This window comes from Gadus chalcogrammus, chromosome 2 (genome assembly GCF_026213295.1).
Source record: "Gadus chalcogrammus isolate NIFS_2021 chromosome 2, NIFS_Gcha_1.0, whole genome shotgun sequence".
NCBI lineage: Eukaryota > Metazoa > Chordata > Actinopteri > Gadiformes > Gadidae > Gadus > Gadus chalcogrammus.
Window position 1 is genome coordinate 13691797 of NC_079413.1, and position 15460 is coordinate 13707256.

At 46.0% G+C, this 15460-nt stretch overlaps 1 protein-coding gene across 2 annotated transcripts; it reads right to left on the minus strand.

Moving 5' to 3' along the window:
• Window positions 1-1133: 1133 nt before the first annotated feature.
• On the minus strand, window positions 1134-15169 carry LOC130375049 (uncharacterized). 2 transcript variants are annotated; one of them, XM_056582057.1, is made up of 10 exons: window positions 12803-15169; window positions 10116-10177; window positions 7390-7494; window positions 6947-7096; window positions 5744-5892; window positions 4973-5141; window positions 3878-4006; window positions 3290-3425; window positions 2956-3104; window positions 1134-2199 (listed from the first exon to the last, which is right to left on the minus strand). In XM_056582057.1, exons 1-9 carry the CDS (start codon window positions 14659-14661, stop codon window positions 2978-2980), a joined length of 2886 nt encoding a protein of 961 aa, XP_056438032.1. In that variant the 5' UTR covers window positions 14662-15169; the 3' UTR covers window positions 1134-2199; window positions 2956-2977. The 2 variants fall into 2 exon arrangements, with proteins under 2 accessions (XP_056438032.1, XP_056438037.1); XM_056582062.1 differs by lacking the exon at window positions 7390-7494 and having other exon boundaries at window positions 1135-2199.
• Between the last annotated feature and the right edge of the window lie 291 nt (window positions 15170-15460).

The window sequence follows — 15460 nt, forward strand, 5'->3', positions numbered from 1 at the left end:
ATAAGACTATGCAAGCAATCGATCGGTTTGAACACTTTATTTCTTCGGGTGACGCAGGTTTGTCTGGTAAAAGATAAGACTTCCAGTGCAGCTCGGAGCAGTCCATATACCTCAGTGATATCTCTCTCTTGCAGACACACGCCCATACATAGGCATATAATGTCAAGGACAGTTTTTTGATTTGTAACTGTGCTCTGCTACAAATATACCCATCATACAATATGTACACACATACAAATATATACAGAAACGTGCGCTCAAAGACAATCACACACACGCATACACCTCATTCTCAGTACAAACAGCAAGTCTGGAAGGTAGAGGACATTTAGGCTTTGAACCTGAACGGAGCGAATGAACATCACCACCTTTGATTTGCTTTTCATTAAATCCTAATTTCCAACCCATCTAATGGAAAACCGTGAAAATGCGGTTAACGGTCCGACTGTGTCCTAGCAGATAGTCAAAACAATTCCTTTACACCAGGAAAATACTTCGTACATGTGGTCGTTAAAATTGAGAAGCCGGAACTTCAAACATTCAAGTGTATTCTTTTCCTATTGAAGCACTTTTTCTCTGCCACATTGTAGCACTTCTGCTTTCATAACCAAGGTAAAGGCCGATGACTTGCAGCGAAACATAGTGAACTTATTCAGCAACAACACTCTTGGTCAGTCAGAGACGTCACCAGTAATCCATAACAATGTTGGCCTTCTGTTATATGCAGATGGTGAGCGGTGAAACGGGACATTTCTCACGTCCAATACCATGACCGTAGTAATGTAGAAGCTACTTTTTTTGATAACGGAATTAAACATTTCCATTCCATAACAAAATACCACTTGTTTCATCAAAGCATCCCCATAGTCCAGACTTGCAAGGACACTGTTCTTCAGGCTGTAGCGGTCAACTAGGACAAATATTCCTATCATCTCCTTAGACGCCTGGGGTTAAACTGTCGGTGCCCTAGCCTGCTGCCTACCCAGACATCTTTAAGAGTGTTAAGGGGGCTGATTGGACCCGGATTGACAAATACCGTTGACACGTGAAGGGGATCAAATAAGTGTACAATATCTGTCTCGGCTGGGATGCAACTCTACTAAAGTGACGCCTCAATCACACAATGTATGGATGCACCCAGCCCCCCCCCCCCCACCCACTGATGCTCCCGAACCAAAAAGTTAATACAGTTGTTTTCGGTGGAACAGCAATATTTGGGAAATCCAAACCAGAGCATTTTAGTGGGGTAGCAGTCGTTCTTCCTGTAAGAGTTTTTTCCTTTAATGTCAGACCATTAACGCATCTTAAGTCCTTAAGCCTCCCATTCTTAGCTGAAGTCGTAGAGCATCTAGAGTATTTTCTACCAAACAGGCTCAGTGCCAGATCAATTCTAATTGGCCAATACCATGTTTTGGCTTAGGAGAATATGTTTTGAATAGTATTACAGCAGAAATGACTATTGTCTGTGCCATTTAAGGTTCACGGATAAGTCAACAAGTTTCTTTATAACGTGTGTGTGTGTGTGTGTGTGTGTGTGTGTGTGTGTGTGTGTGTGTGTGTGTGTGTGTGTGTGTGTGTGTGTGTGTGTGTGTGTGTGTGTGTGTGTGTGTGTGTGTGTGTCCACTGTCCCTGGTGCTGCAACCACTATTTTCTACAACCACCGCAGTCCCATGTATTAACCTTTGGTAAATTATCTAGCAACACACAAATGATGAGCTGGCTGTGTGGTGTTACGTCTTCGTACCTACCATTGTGTCTCTGTTAAATACTGCATAGCATTCATTGTGTTGTGTCAATACTTCTCAGCATGTCCAACATGAAAAACCATAAAACATGTAAATAAATTAATTTCTCGGGGAATTGTCTTTTGAAGCAATGTGGAATTCAGACACGACATGGGGTTTTGTTTCAGCAAGTTAGCACCTTTGCTGAAACCAGTCACTTCCTGGAGTTACGCTGCTCAGCCATGACATCTCAAGAGAGGAGTAGTATTTACATCCCCTGCCCCTCCCAATGTCCCCGATGGTCAAAAATGGAGCCGCAAAGGGGGAGGGTGGTTCATCTACAACTCCATACACGTGAAGAGCCAAGCGAGGTGATTCGGATTGGCTTCAGTCACACGACTGTATCCATTTCCTGGTGGTTTGTCCTCAGGTCCTCTGGTCGGGTAACAAAATAAAAGCAAAAACAACAAAACTCCTAGGCAGAAAAACGAGAGTCACAAGTTTTGCATAAATGACAGATGAATTTACAATGCATGTCTACTAAGGCTACGTTTACACGATGACGGCCTGAACAGAAGACGCAAAAGTGGCGTCGCGTCTTCACTTTTTATTCCGTGTTTAGACAAATGTTTTCGGGAGGAAATCTGCGTGCATACGTTGACGCAAAAGTCTGTGAAATACGATTGGGTATGCATGCCAGGCGGCTAGGTGATGCTGTGATACACCATCACACAAAACCGCCATGTCTGAGCGCATGCGTCGAATCTTCCTTCTTCTTATCCGTGCCGCAAAAACCAAAAAGATCCTTCTCTGTTCAGTAATACTATCTGTACATATCCTGTACATTTCGTGGAAAGTCTCCTGTACGCTTGTTAGAGCTGCCAGAGCAGCTTGAAGGTCCGACGCATGGAAATAATCGGACATGTTTGTTTATTTCCTTGTACTGGCACATGTATGTGACGTAAACGCGTACGCAACGTGAGCAGATCTGAGCAGTGTTTTGCGTCTTGGCAGTGTATACGGAAACACTACGGCGGAGCGTATTCAACTTTTCCACTCTGGAGGGTGGTTTCAGATTTATGCGTTTTCGTGCCCCAAAAACGCTGTCACCGTCTAAACGAAAGGCACTTCCGATAAAATATTTTGTCGTTTTTACCCGCAAGCGTCCTCATGTAAACAGGGCCTCACTCTCTATGTAATGTCACAAAGATATAAAAATGAGATAACACACTCGGTCCAATCAGGCTCCAGCGCTACGTTTGAGACTCCACCCCCGGCTGAGTGTGCTGTTTGGGCCCCTTCGCCTTCTCCTCGATGGGTGGGTACGTCTCTTCCTCGGGGTCATAGTAGTAGAACTTCCTAAGATACATGATCAGAGGCCTGGGGGACAGATCCAGCCAGAAGAAAGAAAGCAAGCAAAAGAAAGAAGGAGATAAAAATTGTCAGAGAACAAGAGCGAGAGACACAGGGAACATCAAGTAGAGAGAAAAAAAGTAAAGTGACGAATAGTAAAAACACTAATTTGAGCCGTGTTTATTACACAATGTGTGCGTGTGTATACGTACGTGGGCAGGGGCAGCTCTTGGATGTGATCGATGCGAACCAGCTGTCGAATACAGAAGCGGCACAGGTGTTGGAGGGACTTGACGCTGCTGAATCTGGACACCGGATACAGTAGCTGGACGGGAGTAGGGGGCAGACCTGCAGAGACACACACACACACACACACACACCACACACACACAGCTCCTTAATTACAATGGTGCTTTTCGGGTAAAATTTCAGAAATTGGCAATCCACATGCGGGCGGGTGTGACCATGGTCTTTCCACTCACTCATATGTACCCCAATGGGTCCGTTATTAGAAAACCTTTAAGAAATGCTATTTCACGTCTGAAAGATAGCATTTTTGTGTAACTCGAGGGCAGACGTACCCCTGCTAAAACCGGGGTTTACTTAGCCTTTAAATAGCCTGTGTAAATCAAGGACAGGGAACTTGCCCTGGGTAGATGGAACCTTTGTGTGCGTGTGTGAACATGAGTCAAGTAAGCCCTGGGCTATCCTAACCTGAGGCATTGTGACTGCCCTCTATGAGCCCCAGCTCATAGAGACTGATCCGAGAGAGAGAAGAGATAAAGAGAAGAGAGACTGACCTGGCACTCTGGAGCGCAGGAAGTAGAGGAACTTCCCATTCTTGGAGTGCATGATGGCTCGCTCTATGAACTCCACCACTGAGTGGCAGCGGTCCTCGAACTTTGGGTGACACCACAGACTGAAGGTACCTATGACAGCCAGACAGACACAGAATAGGAGTAGAGACCGAATGAGAAAAGAGACAGGGAGAGAGAGACACCTATTCAAATACTGTCAGACTTAGGGATGGGGATTGAAACCCAGTTCTATCAAGGACCCGGTTCCACTTTTTTCAAAACCCGAAAATCATTAACGTTTGGGCTTATCGATACCACTATCGAGTCCCGTCATTCATTTATTATGTTTCTTGTCCCGTAGGTTCTGTAACGTAATGCTGTGTCCCTCGAGTCGCCTAATGGCATTTTAATCAAATGAAAAAAAGAAATCATCCACTCAAAGTACGAGCGGTAATCGCACACATTGACAGATCGACAATCGACAGACATTGTCGCTAGTCCCGTCAGTTAAAAATAGTAATCCAATTGTGAAATCGGTGTTGTAATCGGCAGCATGCAAGCTAGTTATCTTAAAAAGTAAATAAAGTTTCAGATGTGCTGCGTGATGATGTGTTGAGGTTGGCTCAGTAAAACGACTGTTAGGTTATCACGATGCGTTCAAATGTAACGGTAAATTGAGTTTATGGTGAGAAACATGAGTAATACTGTGTTACTCATGTTTCTTTGTTACTAATACAGTTGCATTAGTGCTCTAATCATTTTAGTATATATAATTAAAACTACTGATGTCAATATTTATTAAGAATTACATATTCAATTTAAAATACAATTATTTATTTCCTAAATATTTTCCTCATCACTAAAAACACGTATTTCCACTAATTAATAGAAAAGTATCGATAGTGGTATCGATAAAGACTCGGATCGTTAAGGAATATCGAAAATGTTATCGATATCAATAAATATTAATGATCCCCATCCCTAGTCAGACTCCTGGAGCATGTGGTTTAAATAGTTTCGATTCAAGAATGGCAATAATGTGTATCTGATTAAGATCTTGTGTGAGGCCGTGTGCAAGCGTTGAGATGCACATCTCACCTCTGTAATGTTCCATGCGTGTGTGGTGGGTGACCCCCTGGGACCTGAAGCTCAGACTGAGGATGTAGCGGGGGTCTGAGCTGTCCCTCACGAGGAACGACCCGTCCGCCTTCCCCTTCAGCTTCATCTCGGCGTCCTCCCAGTTCATGGGGCCCCAGTACCAGCCACACTGGACGTTAACCAACACAAACAGAGAAAACAACCGCACGTCATCATTTACCCCCAAATCCTGTATACCCTCTGAGCAGTCAGATGAACAACCACCACAGGATGTATCGCCGTGAGTATTATTTTAGGTGTAATTGTTTTGTAAAAGTGCTTCCTTCCTGATTTCCCTCCCGTGATTACATCACCAGGGCAGTTAGTCATGCAACCATCACTTGGACGTCCTACAGGCTAATAAGAGTCCCTCTGGCTAGTGAGACAATAGCTACGCTGATCGTAGCGCATCAGCATTTATAGTTGCCCGTTGCCGCGGCGATATACTCTCATTTAAAGAGAGAGGGGATGCACACAAAATAGCTGGAGAGAGCAGGGTAAAGCCAGAGTAAAATATCGTGCAAAAGTAATGATTCAAGGATCAGAAAGAATAGAGCGCAACAAAAATGTAGACGCAACATATATTGGTCCCAAAAGCTCAGACGGTAGTCCACATCTTTGGACAGCAACACGGAAATCGCCCTCCAGGCCTTCAGAGCCGGATGGCTGTTTCTAATATCAGACGTGGGTCAAAGTAGCGACCACACTGTTGCCGGGGCACAGTACCGCTACCTTTTCAAGTTCCCGTAGGCTGGTGGCGAAGCTGCTGGCGTCGGGCCGGCTGAGGGGGCAGAGGAGGGGCCGGGTGCCCAGCCTGGGGGGGGGCTGCTGGCCGTCGGGACGTAGGGGGATGGGTCTGGGCAGGCCGCCGAGGAATGTGTCTGCAAACGGGAGAAGCAGGGAAAGGCAAGTTTTCCATGGACCCCCCACTTTTATTTTACAATATCTCTTGTAAGATTAAGTTAGGAGCATACATAGGAAAGCGTAGACATTCTTTGTAACGTTTATCAAGTAGGAGTTTTAAACCTGATTTTAAAGAACAGCATCGAGGCAGACCTCAGACCTCCCGTTGGCTCTGATATAACGATAAAAAAATGTCTCCATTGTCGAACTACCACTGATTCGGTATATTGACTTATTTGATCCGACATCAGCCCATGATTGGAAGGTGGTTCAGCCCTGGGCATGAGGCTAGGACCGTGGAGGCACTGAAACGGCTTCTAGCGCAGTCACCGCAAGAACGCAGACGACTGAAATCCGATTGCAGACATTCAGAGTAGAAGACTAAGGTTGGTAAAGTTGCTTTGCTCTCGGACACAAGCAACATGCTGGTTAAAGGTTGCGTGTGTCGAGGAATAAATAGTCTGAATTAATTACATTCAGCTAACATAGAAATCGATTTGTTGACTTTAATCCACAATTGAATGCGGGAAACAATTCCTATTTTTTGCTTTTGCGTTTATTAGGAATTAAACATTGGACGCATAGTAAAACATTATGAGTTGTGCTCTGGCCTCTTTTGTTTTTTGTTGCAGTTGAATCATAACCTTCTCGGTTTTAGGGAGAGGTTTTAATGGATTATGGTAACACAAGTGACAGTGAAAACGACATAAGGAATACAGCTCACTGTCGCCCTCTAGTGGTAGAACTGGAACTGTCTGACAAGAGGAACCTTTTACATGAAAAAGAAGATCAATCTTGAGACGAAAATTAAATGACCTGGAATTCTGCAACATAATTTTGACCAGAATTTTAGACAAACAAACCAGACTTTACACTAATAATCTAAAATCTGCTGGGGGCAGGGATCTGTAAGTGCGTAATTGGCTCACAGCTAGCACAAACTCTTCAAGCACTAGTAAACCAAAGCAACTTCTCCTAACACTGACTGAGTGTGAGACTGTGAGTGTGAGTGTGAGTGTATGAGTGTCTCACCATTGAGGCTGAGGCTGTGTTGGATGGTGCTGATGGACGGAGGGAGGGCCAAAGGGCGGGGGGGGAGCGACTGTAGCGAAACCCCCATGTTGCGCTCCAGGAAGGGGCCTCCTGGTTGCTGCTGCTGCTGTGGAGGTCCATTAAAGTCATCTGGATGGACAACAGAAGACACATCGTCACTGGTGTACCAATGAACATCTACCCTTACTAAAACACAGTATATTGGTTTGTTTTGGTTTATATACGGTAAATAAAGAGTCAATCGTGCAGGCTTGTCACCCGTCTTGAAAGACAAAATAGAACACAAACAGAACAGTCAATAATATAAATCAAAACATAGAGCAAACAGTAACAAATGACGAAGAGAGATATGTCCATACAGATACAGAAGGTTCAGGGGAGGGAAAAGGGGAAAGAAAGGGAAAAAGTGGAAAGAAGTGTACCCAGCAAACTGAGGCTCCGTCTGGGAGGAGGGGGTGGGGTCGGTGGGTGCAAAGAGTTGAGCCCCCTCCGGGAAATGTCCACATCCACAAGAGACACCGTCTCACCTGGGCATACGGTAAGGCGCGACCAAACACACCCAGAATAGAGGAGAGAGCCATGGGAGGAAAGGAGACAGAGTAGAAAAGGACAGGGGAAAAAAGACCTGTGTTAGCTGTAGCTTAACACTAGAAGCAACGGCACCGCGGAACTACATTTGACCGGAACGGTCATTTTCAAAAGCTGGCTGGCAAAAGTTTTTTGTTACGTGAGGCCACAATGCCACTCGATGGTGAATGGTACTGAACTGCTTAAAAAGACAGTGGTAGACTCTTGACAGCCTTTGACAAATACAAAATCAACTCGAGATCAAGGTCTACCTTCACTTTCCATATGCTTGCATAGGTAAAATGAAACAAATTATTTAAAACTCAAAGTAAGGACGGGCTATACTACTAAATGGCATTCCAGCTAGTTATGAATACATTCTGCAAATTCAATCAGACATTTATGAATTGGGTGTAATGCATGTGCTTGGTTACATATGCGTTATATCTGCACCTATTTTCCGTTTTATTGGACTACTGTTTCCTAGTTTTGTGGTCATGTAACAACTGAATGCATTATATTTACATTTTAACCATTCAGTTGATGCTTTTTTCCAAAGTGGCTTCACAAGTCGCTTTCACAATCAAGAATGCCTGCTTGAATAGAAGCATAAATGTATAGAGTTATTTGCATAGTTAGGCTATAACTTGACACATTATAGCCTCTTTAGCAGTATACCATTGTGTTTATTGGCAATGGAAACAAAAGACTAAAGGTACGGCTACACTGAACGCGTTACGCAAGGCGCGTTAGAGCCGTTGAAAATCGGCATAACGCTCTAAAGCAGCGCGTTAGACGCGTTTTACGCTCCTAAATAAATACGCACAGAGTTCCAAGCCGGAGCCCGACCTGACCGGACCCGGCCGGACCCGCGGTCCGGGTCGTGCCGGGCCTTTGATCGAGCGTTTGTGTTTTTTTTTTTAATCATTGCTTTATTGGCCTCATATGAGGAGAAATCTCGGGTCTTCTCATTGCCGTGGAACGCTCAGTTCACTTGCACGCAAGTCAGCTTTCACTACTTTGCTTCAGAAAGGTGGACGTGTGTTGATGAGTGGAATGAGCCTCTTTTGTTTCGATCAACCCCCCAACCCCCAATCCGTAGGAGAATCTTGGAAAAATCTTCACAAAAGAATCTGACTGACCGATTTAGAATGAAACAAAACTACTAACTATCTATCAGAAAGCCCACAGGAGAATTTGCTTTCAGGGCAAAGCACAAGACCTTCTCCCAGGTGGTCAGGTTTTGTGTTTTACTGTACTTAAAGTTTAAGTACTTGGTTAAGTTTAGACAACACAACTAATTGGTTAGGTTTAGGCAAAAAAAACAACACTTTTTAACCACTGATGCCAAACGTACAATTTACCAGGCAAAGGCAAATTAAAATGCATCCTACACAGTGCACCCAAAAGTATGGATTGAGGACAGTAGGCTACCCAGCTAAAACTGACCCAGACCATTCCCTATACTATCATAAATCAGAAGCAGGCTTCCGCTTTGACAATACGGACCACATGGGCTAGCCTGTGAGAGGTGTAACACGGAAATGGCCTGTGTTAAATACGACTACAGCATGCTTGACCTCGCTGGTATCAATGCACATGTTCTTCATTATTACTGCACATGTAAAAGAATCCTGATAGAACAATCCGTCACAGATCATAAGGCAGCTCGAGCAGCGGAAAAGAAAGTGGTCTGTGCCTTCCTGGGCCCACACCAAACGACAGCAGTTTCATGGGCCAAGATGAAAAGGGAAAAGACTTTTGACAACTGCCATTGGGTGTAAGCAACGTGTCTGGGTTAAATTCACCACTAAATCTTCGCTCTTGCAGGTAAAAATAAGCGATGCAAATTCATTCAAAACCAGAATGTCCTCGTTGGGGAACCACAAAGGATCCAACCACTCTGCTAAAAAAACTTTATCAATAATATTATAAAAAAATTATATTTTTTCCTCGTTTAAACAAAAGAGGATAGACAAATCGTTGCACTCTCGTATGATTTCCCTTAACTTTTTAATTCGATTTATAGAAACATAGGAGGCTTATTTGGCTTATGTCTTCATCAGCATTTCTTGGACCTCCAAAATTAAATAAGGGGCCGAAATCTACTCAGATGAATGCAATGCAAACCCCGGTGTTTGATCGATGAGAAAAGCCAGGCGTGCGTCATTTATTTGGATCCAATTTCCCCATCTCCACGGAGACCACACTGTTTTTAAACTAATAGTTTAGTGATCAAACTGAAACCGCAAGTATGAAAGAATTTTGTTTTCAAAGGACTTCTCCGGTCTCAACCTCCCAGCCAAAACAAAATCGACTTATTTCGAAGCATGCTGAGGCTTTAAGATACAGTGGGTATGCAAGGCTCAATAAAGAGCTCGAAAATGTATGAATTGAGAAACGGGGAGAAGTTGAGGAGTAAGTTGGAAAAGGAAAAGTTTAGTTTTTTTGTCATTTAAATTATTAGCTTATCAATAGTTTATTTTAACTTTTGTCTGGAATCTTGTTGGTTGAATGGTCCATCGAGTCGAATTGCATATCTAGAGACGCTTTGAGACACACGCATACACACACAACTTACCGGTGAAGGGAGGACTAAAGGACACCGGTGAGAAGGCACTATTGGGCCTGGAGACCTGCAGTCTAGGTTGGGGGGAAGGTGATATAGAGACAATGCCACAGAGAAAGAGGAAGAAAGAGACAGAGACAGAGAGAGAAAAGAAAAACGAGTAAAGGTTGTTTACAAGCAGTACATATAGCAGTTTCCAACAACCTTCATGCAAAGACACCTAGCATCACAGGAAACACTATTAAGGCTATATAAAGCAAACTCCCCCTGAAAACTGATGTAACTGATAGGACACACGTTCAGTGTGATATATGACATAATGGAGAGGAAAGGAAGGAACGAGCAGAATAAAAGAGGCTTTTAGCTTGTAAAACAACCAGACAAAGAGGCAAGCGCCATATGGACACCATTATACAACATAAATAACTAAATATTAGCAATAATATATAAAAGGTTTCTGCCGATGTCAAAAGCCAGATAAATAATAGGGGGGGGGTATTATTTAAGGATTAACTCATCATTTTAAAAACACACAAAGCTAGCATTAGTTTTGGATCTGGAAACTCGATTGATTGATCAAAATCATAGTTGAGGCTCAAGTGGGTTGACCTATCCACTTGATAGACACAAAGCTCAGACAGCTTGCAGCACAGAAGAGTGGTAGACGCTACACAGTGGCTACACCACACTTTTCCTGCCTCCACATGCCAGCAATCTTTCACGTCGTCATTACAAAAGATGAAATCTACATAAAACTGGTGTTATGAAAGCATGGCACCTTAGCCTCACGTCGTTGAAACATCAGGCAGGAGAGATGCCCAGATTGAATTACTGCCCGTCCCTTTGGAAAAGCAGGTCAGACACAAATACACGGGTGACCTGCAGTCCCAAGGTGTCCTTGGGCGACGACACCAGCATCCGACCGATAAACCAATTTGTCTCCGTCAGGCGGAGCGTTTCACTTGAACCGGGAGGCCAAACTTAAACAGTAATTCACTCATTGGCGATCCCGTTGAGGTCAACGGTGTCACTTCACAGCCCAGACCACTGCAAAAAAACATACAAGTGTGACCGCAATTGAAAGTCTTCATTTACCAACAGACTCTCTTCAAAGAGGCTTCCCTGTAGGACGACGGCACACAGGGGCTCATAAAAACGAATTATTGCTCTGCTGTATCATGGCACGGGGAGTAGACTACACTACACAAGATAAGTCCACTACCCGAGCACAGAGAAGGGAGCAGAACCATTATTAGGTGTTACGAGGGGCATCTGTGTTTGTCCTACGATGACGGCTCTCTGAATAGAGTCTCTGTGATAGGTTCAACCCCACAGTCCTGAGGGTTGAATGTTGTATGTGTCTGAGTCCTTCTTTGGTTAGGATGTTGGATGCTGGTTGGATGAGATGCATGAGGATGGCCAATGGCCGTCTTGTCCGCTAAATGAATGTGTCCTAAAGTCCTCTTGCCATGGTAACGGCATCAAGGTTTTTTTTGTTCTCCTGCACTGCACTGATTCTCATTGCCATGACAACGCTAAGAAAGGCTCCATGGCTGGCTTGCCAAGGATTCACTTTGTGATGGAATCAATTAACAGAGAAGTAGGCAATAATTCTGTAAGTCAAAATTATCAAATTATTCATAACATCAAGCTATCTGTAAATCTTATATTCTGTGAAAATAACTAAATCATACACGAATGCCGTATTTCGGTGTTATAGGCTGTCCAAACATTTTCAACCCGCCAGCCAAAAGAACAACCATTCAGGGCTAGTTTGGTACATGCCAGCCAGGAAAAATCTCTACAAAAACAGGTTTCCTGATCTGTGCATGATTGGGCAGTGTTCGGTGCGAGCAACTTAGAATTTTTTTTTTTTGCATTTGTTCTTTTAAAAACGACTTACAGTTATCAGAATTTCCTCTTAATCTGCTGCTTTAAGTGCATATTCTTTTTTCCTCCCATCATTTTCATCTCCAACACAACTGAGGACAGGAGTCAGCTTTGCAGCGCTGTTAAAAGGACACCTGACGACACATGCTCCATAATGGAGGGCTTCAGTCCAATGATCAATAGTCCAATACAGCAAAGATAATCAATCAATGGGTAACATTCCCACTATACAGAATGTGTGGCAGCATGTTAGCGTCAACAAGAGCCGGTTTAAGGAAAGGGGCCGGGCTTTTAAATAGCAAATGGCCCTTCCTCTCCGCTGCCTCAGCCTCCTCAGAGACCGCCCTGCACACACCGCTGCAGGATGAACTTGGAAGTCCAGGGGCCGCCGCTGTGCTCTTCTTTTAGGGAGCCCCTGGAATCCCCTGCCGCGTTTACCAAGTGTACCAGCCCAGGTTTGAGGACCTCTTTGACCCAGAGCCACGGAGGCTACTCACACCACTTGGTTTCAAGTTGCCTGTGCCCACCTGCGTATGTACAAGATCATTTCAAATTTATAATCTGCCGTTGGTTGATTTTTGATCAATCAGGGGATCTCTTTCCTGATTGGATCAGTAGATCTTGCCTAAAAAAGATTTGACCTGAAAATGTTCGGGAACTTGCCAAAAATGTGTGCGAGTCTATAGGTTTCTCCTGCTGAAAATGACACATGGCGTAATCAAAGTGTAAAACATATGAGGCTGTTTATACTATAGTTCTTCTATAGAAAGGTGACCAAACTGGCCTGCTTACTCCCTCCGCCCTCTTACCTGGAGCCGTCTTGTTCAGTGTTGCTGGAGCTCGACCCCCAGACATCAAGCAGGCTCCCGCCCGACGAGGTGGATGACGCCAGGGAGGGCCTCTTGTCCAGAAGTCCCCCCGAACCCCCGCTGGAACTCTTGGTTCGGAATAGCTTGCTGAGACGCACCTTTAAGGACCCCCCCTTCCTTGACTTCCGGTGAGTCTTCTCTCCCTCTGCCCCTCGCCTCCCGACCTCCCCTTCCAGGACGACCAGCGGCGAGGCCGAACGACCCGCTCCCCCAGACGCGATGCCCAGCTTTGGGGTGGTGGCCCGGCTCTGGGGCTGGGAGCGAGATTGGTGCTGATGCTGGGGCCGCTGGCCATGGTTAGTGCTAGAGGAGTGCAGGGCATTCGGCAAGACATGAAGCCCAGCAAGAGCCGCTGCAGCCTCCGGAGCCTGCGGCAGGATTGGTGTGTACTGGGAGGGCGTGGAGATGCCGGTGGTTGTCGGACGGTGGTCTGCGAGGTGGGTGGCAGAGGGAGGTAACGACACTGCTGCACCCGGTCCAGCCAGCGACTGACGGCAGCTCTGATCGGTACACACCCCAGCCTCCTCTGCAAGTCTGTGGACCTGCTGCATCAAACCACTGAGCGTCCCGCTGGAGAACACAGAGCCGGTTCCCTCCCCACCGGCTGTTCCTTCATCCGTTAGGCCAACACCCCTCTCCCCCTCTCCCCCCTGGTCACCTAGCCTGCCCACCTCTTCAGACCCGAGACCCTCGAGAACCAAGAGAGCATCGCTGGTCTCGCTGGGGTCCTCGCCAGGGCCCATCCCCCCAGTAGCTGAGGTCAACACGCCGTGACATGAGCACCGAGTGAGGGGCAGCACCAGGTCCTCTCGTCGATCCCCCCCCTCCCTCGCCTCCATCAGCTCCGCATGGTGCCCAAGCTGGCCGAGGTGTCGTGCCAAGGCCAGGACAGGATCATCCCCACCAACAGTGCAGTTCTTCATGGGGTCCAAAAGACTCAAGTGTAGGCTCTGGTCCAACAAGCATGGGGGCCACTTAGAGAGGCGGTCAGTCAGTAGCAGACGATGTCGATGGCACAAAACGGAACCTGTGTCAGATTCTAGTGCCTGGACACCCTGCTGTGGGGCCTGGGAGCTTTCCGACGGTACCTTTGATAGTTTTAGAGCTGGGTGCCACTGGAGGTGGTGTTGCTGCTGTGTGCAGTCTTCTGCAGAGGAGATGCAGCGTGTGTTTTCTCTCCCGCTCACCGGTGGTAAGGATAATACACACTGGCTATTTGTTGTTGTGCTACCTGGTACACAGACACTTCCTGATTGAGGTCGTCTCTGTTTTTCTGCGTCCCCGCCACCAGGAACCGAGTCGTGGAGAAACCCAGGGGGAGGCTGCTCTAGCCCGCATTCTAGGATCCCGTCACTCGACCGGAGCAAGTTCTGAAAAACCATCAGCTTCGCTCGCGAGCCGTGGGACCCAGCGCCGTGTGCGTGGGATACAGGGTAGTCCACGAAATGCTGAGCAGCCACGGAGAAGTCCCCGATGCCTGATGGAGGAGAAGTTAGCGGCTCCTCGGACCCTGGTGTTGTTTGACCCAAACACGTCCCGCTGTCCATCTCGCCTTTACCAGGGAGCGGTGAACTGTAATGCGGCGAGTCTGAGCCGAGGCCTGTCGACGGGCTATTACGGTCCAGATCAAACCCGCTGTTGATATTGTTGCCGTGATGACCCAACACGGCTTTGACAGGACCGAACCCCCCGCCTCCAGACATCAAATCATCGGGCTCGTCCAAACGGTCATACTCGGCCGCCGACACCAGGCGCATCAAGACGAAATCCGGAGACATATCTTGTTGCGTGTTATTCATTATTCTCACTTTAGTGGTTCCGTATAGCTGGCTAGGCTAAAACGGTCTCCGTCCTTACATAACATTGATATAAATAAACAGCTAAGTAGCTAGCTTGCTGCAAAGACACCATTCTCCTAGCTAACATTAGCTAGTGACACTAGCTAGGTAGTGTACCGTGAGACAGCCATTTAAAGTTGCCGATCCGTCCACAGTGACAATCTGGTACTCAGCGTTGCAGGAACCGCACAACCCAACGTCAGGAGAAAACGGACATTCATGTGAAAAAAAAAAACACCGCTGATTTGTCGCTGGCTAGCGTTAGCCTCCTACTGATGCATCCTCTTCTTAACATGGATGGAATGGATGTCGCGCGCTAGGCAGCAGCGCAACGGTTACATCAATCATTGTTGTTGTTTTTTATGCTGATAGATAATAAGCCAGGTTCGTGTGCACACTCAATGTTTCCTCTGACACCCAGGTCCATCTCGTAGTCAGAAACCCCACCCGCTGCGCTGTCTCACTTCCGTTTACCTCTCTCTCTCTCTCTCTCTCTCTCTCTCTCTCTCTCTCTCTCTCTCTCTCTCTCTCTCTCTCTCGCTCCCCCCCCCCCCCCATTGGTAGCTCTGGAAATGTTGGTGACCCCAAGATTTACTTTTTGGCAACTGCTTCCACACTCATTTTTGGTATTTTGGTTGTGATAGGCGGTCACTTTATATATAGGCTAAAGGACGTCTATGAGCCCTTTTAAAAAGCTTAATGAATCATCCAAAATATTTTGCTTCCGTCAGTAATCTCATGAGACTACAAATGCATATCA

What these genes read in the sequence shown, in the direction of transcription:
- LOC130375049 (XM_056582057.1), bottom strand. Translation starts at nt 14,661, where the DNA reads ATGAATAACACGCAACAAGATATGTCTCCGGATTTCGTCTTGATGCGC. An exon ending in ACGGAGCCTCAGTTTGCTGG is followed by an intron (nt 7,097 to 7,389) that starts GTACACTTCTTT and finishes TTGTCCATCCAG; the next exon opens with ATGACTTTAATGGACCTCCA. An exon ending in GCCTACGGGAACTTGAAAAG is followed by an intron (nt 5,142 to 5,743) that starts GTAGCGGTACTG and finishes GTTAACGTCCAG; the next exon opens with TGTGGCTGGTACTGGGGCCC.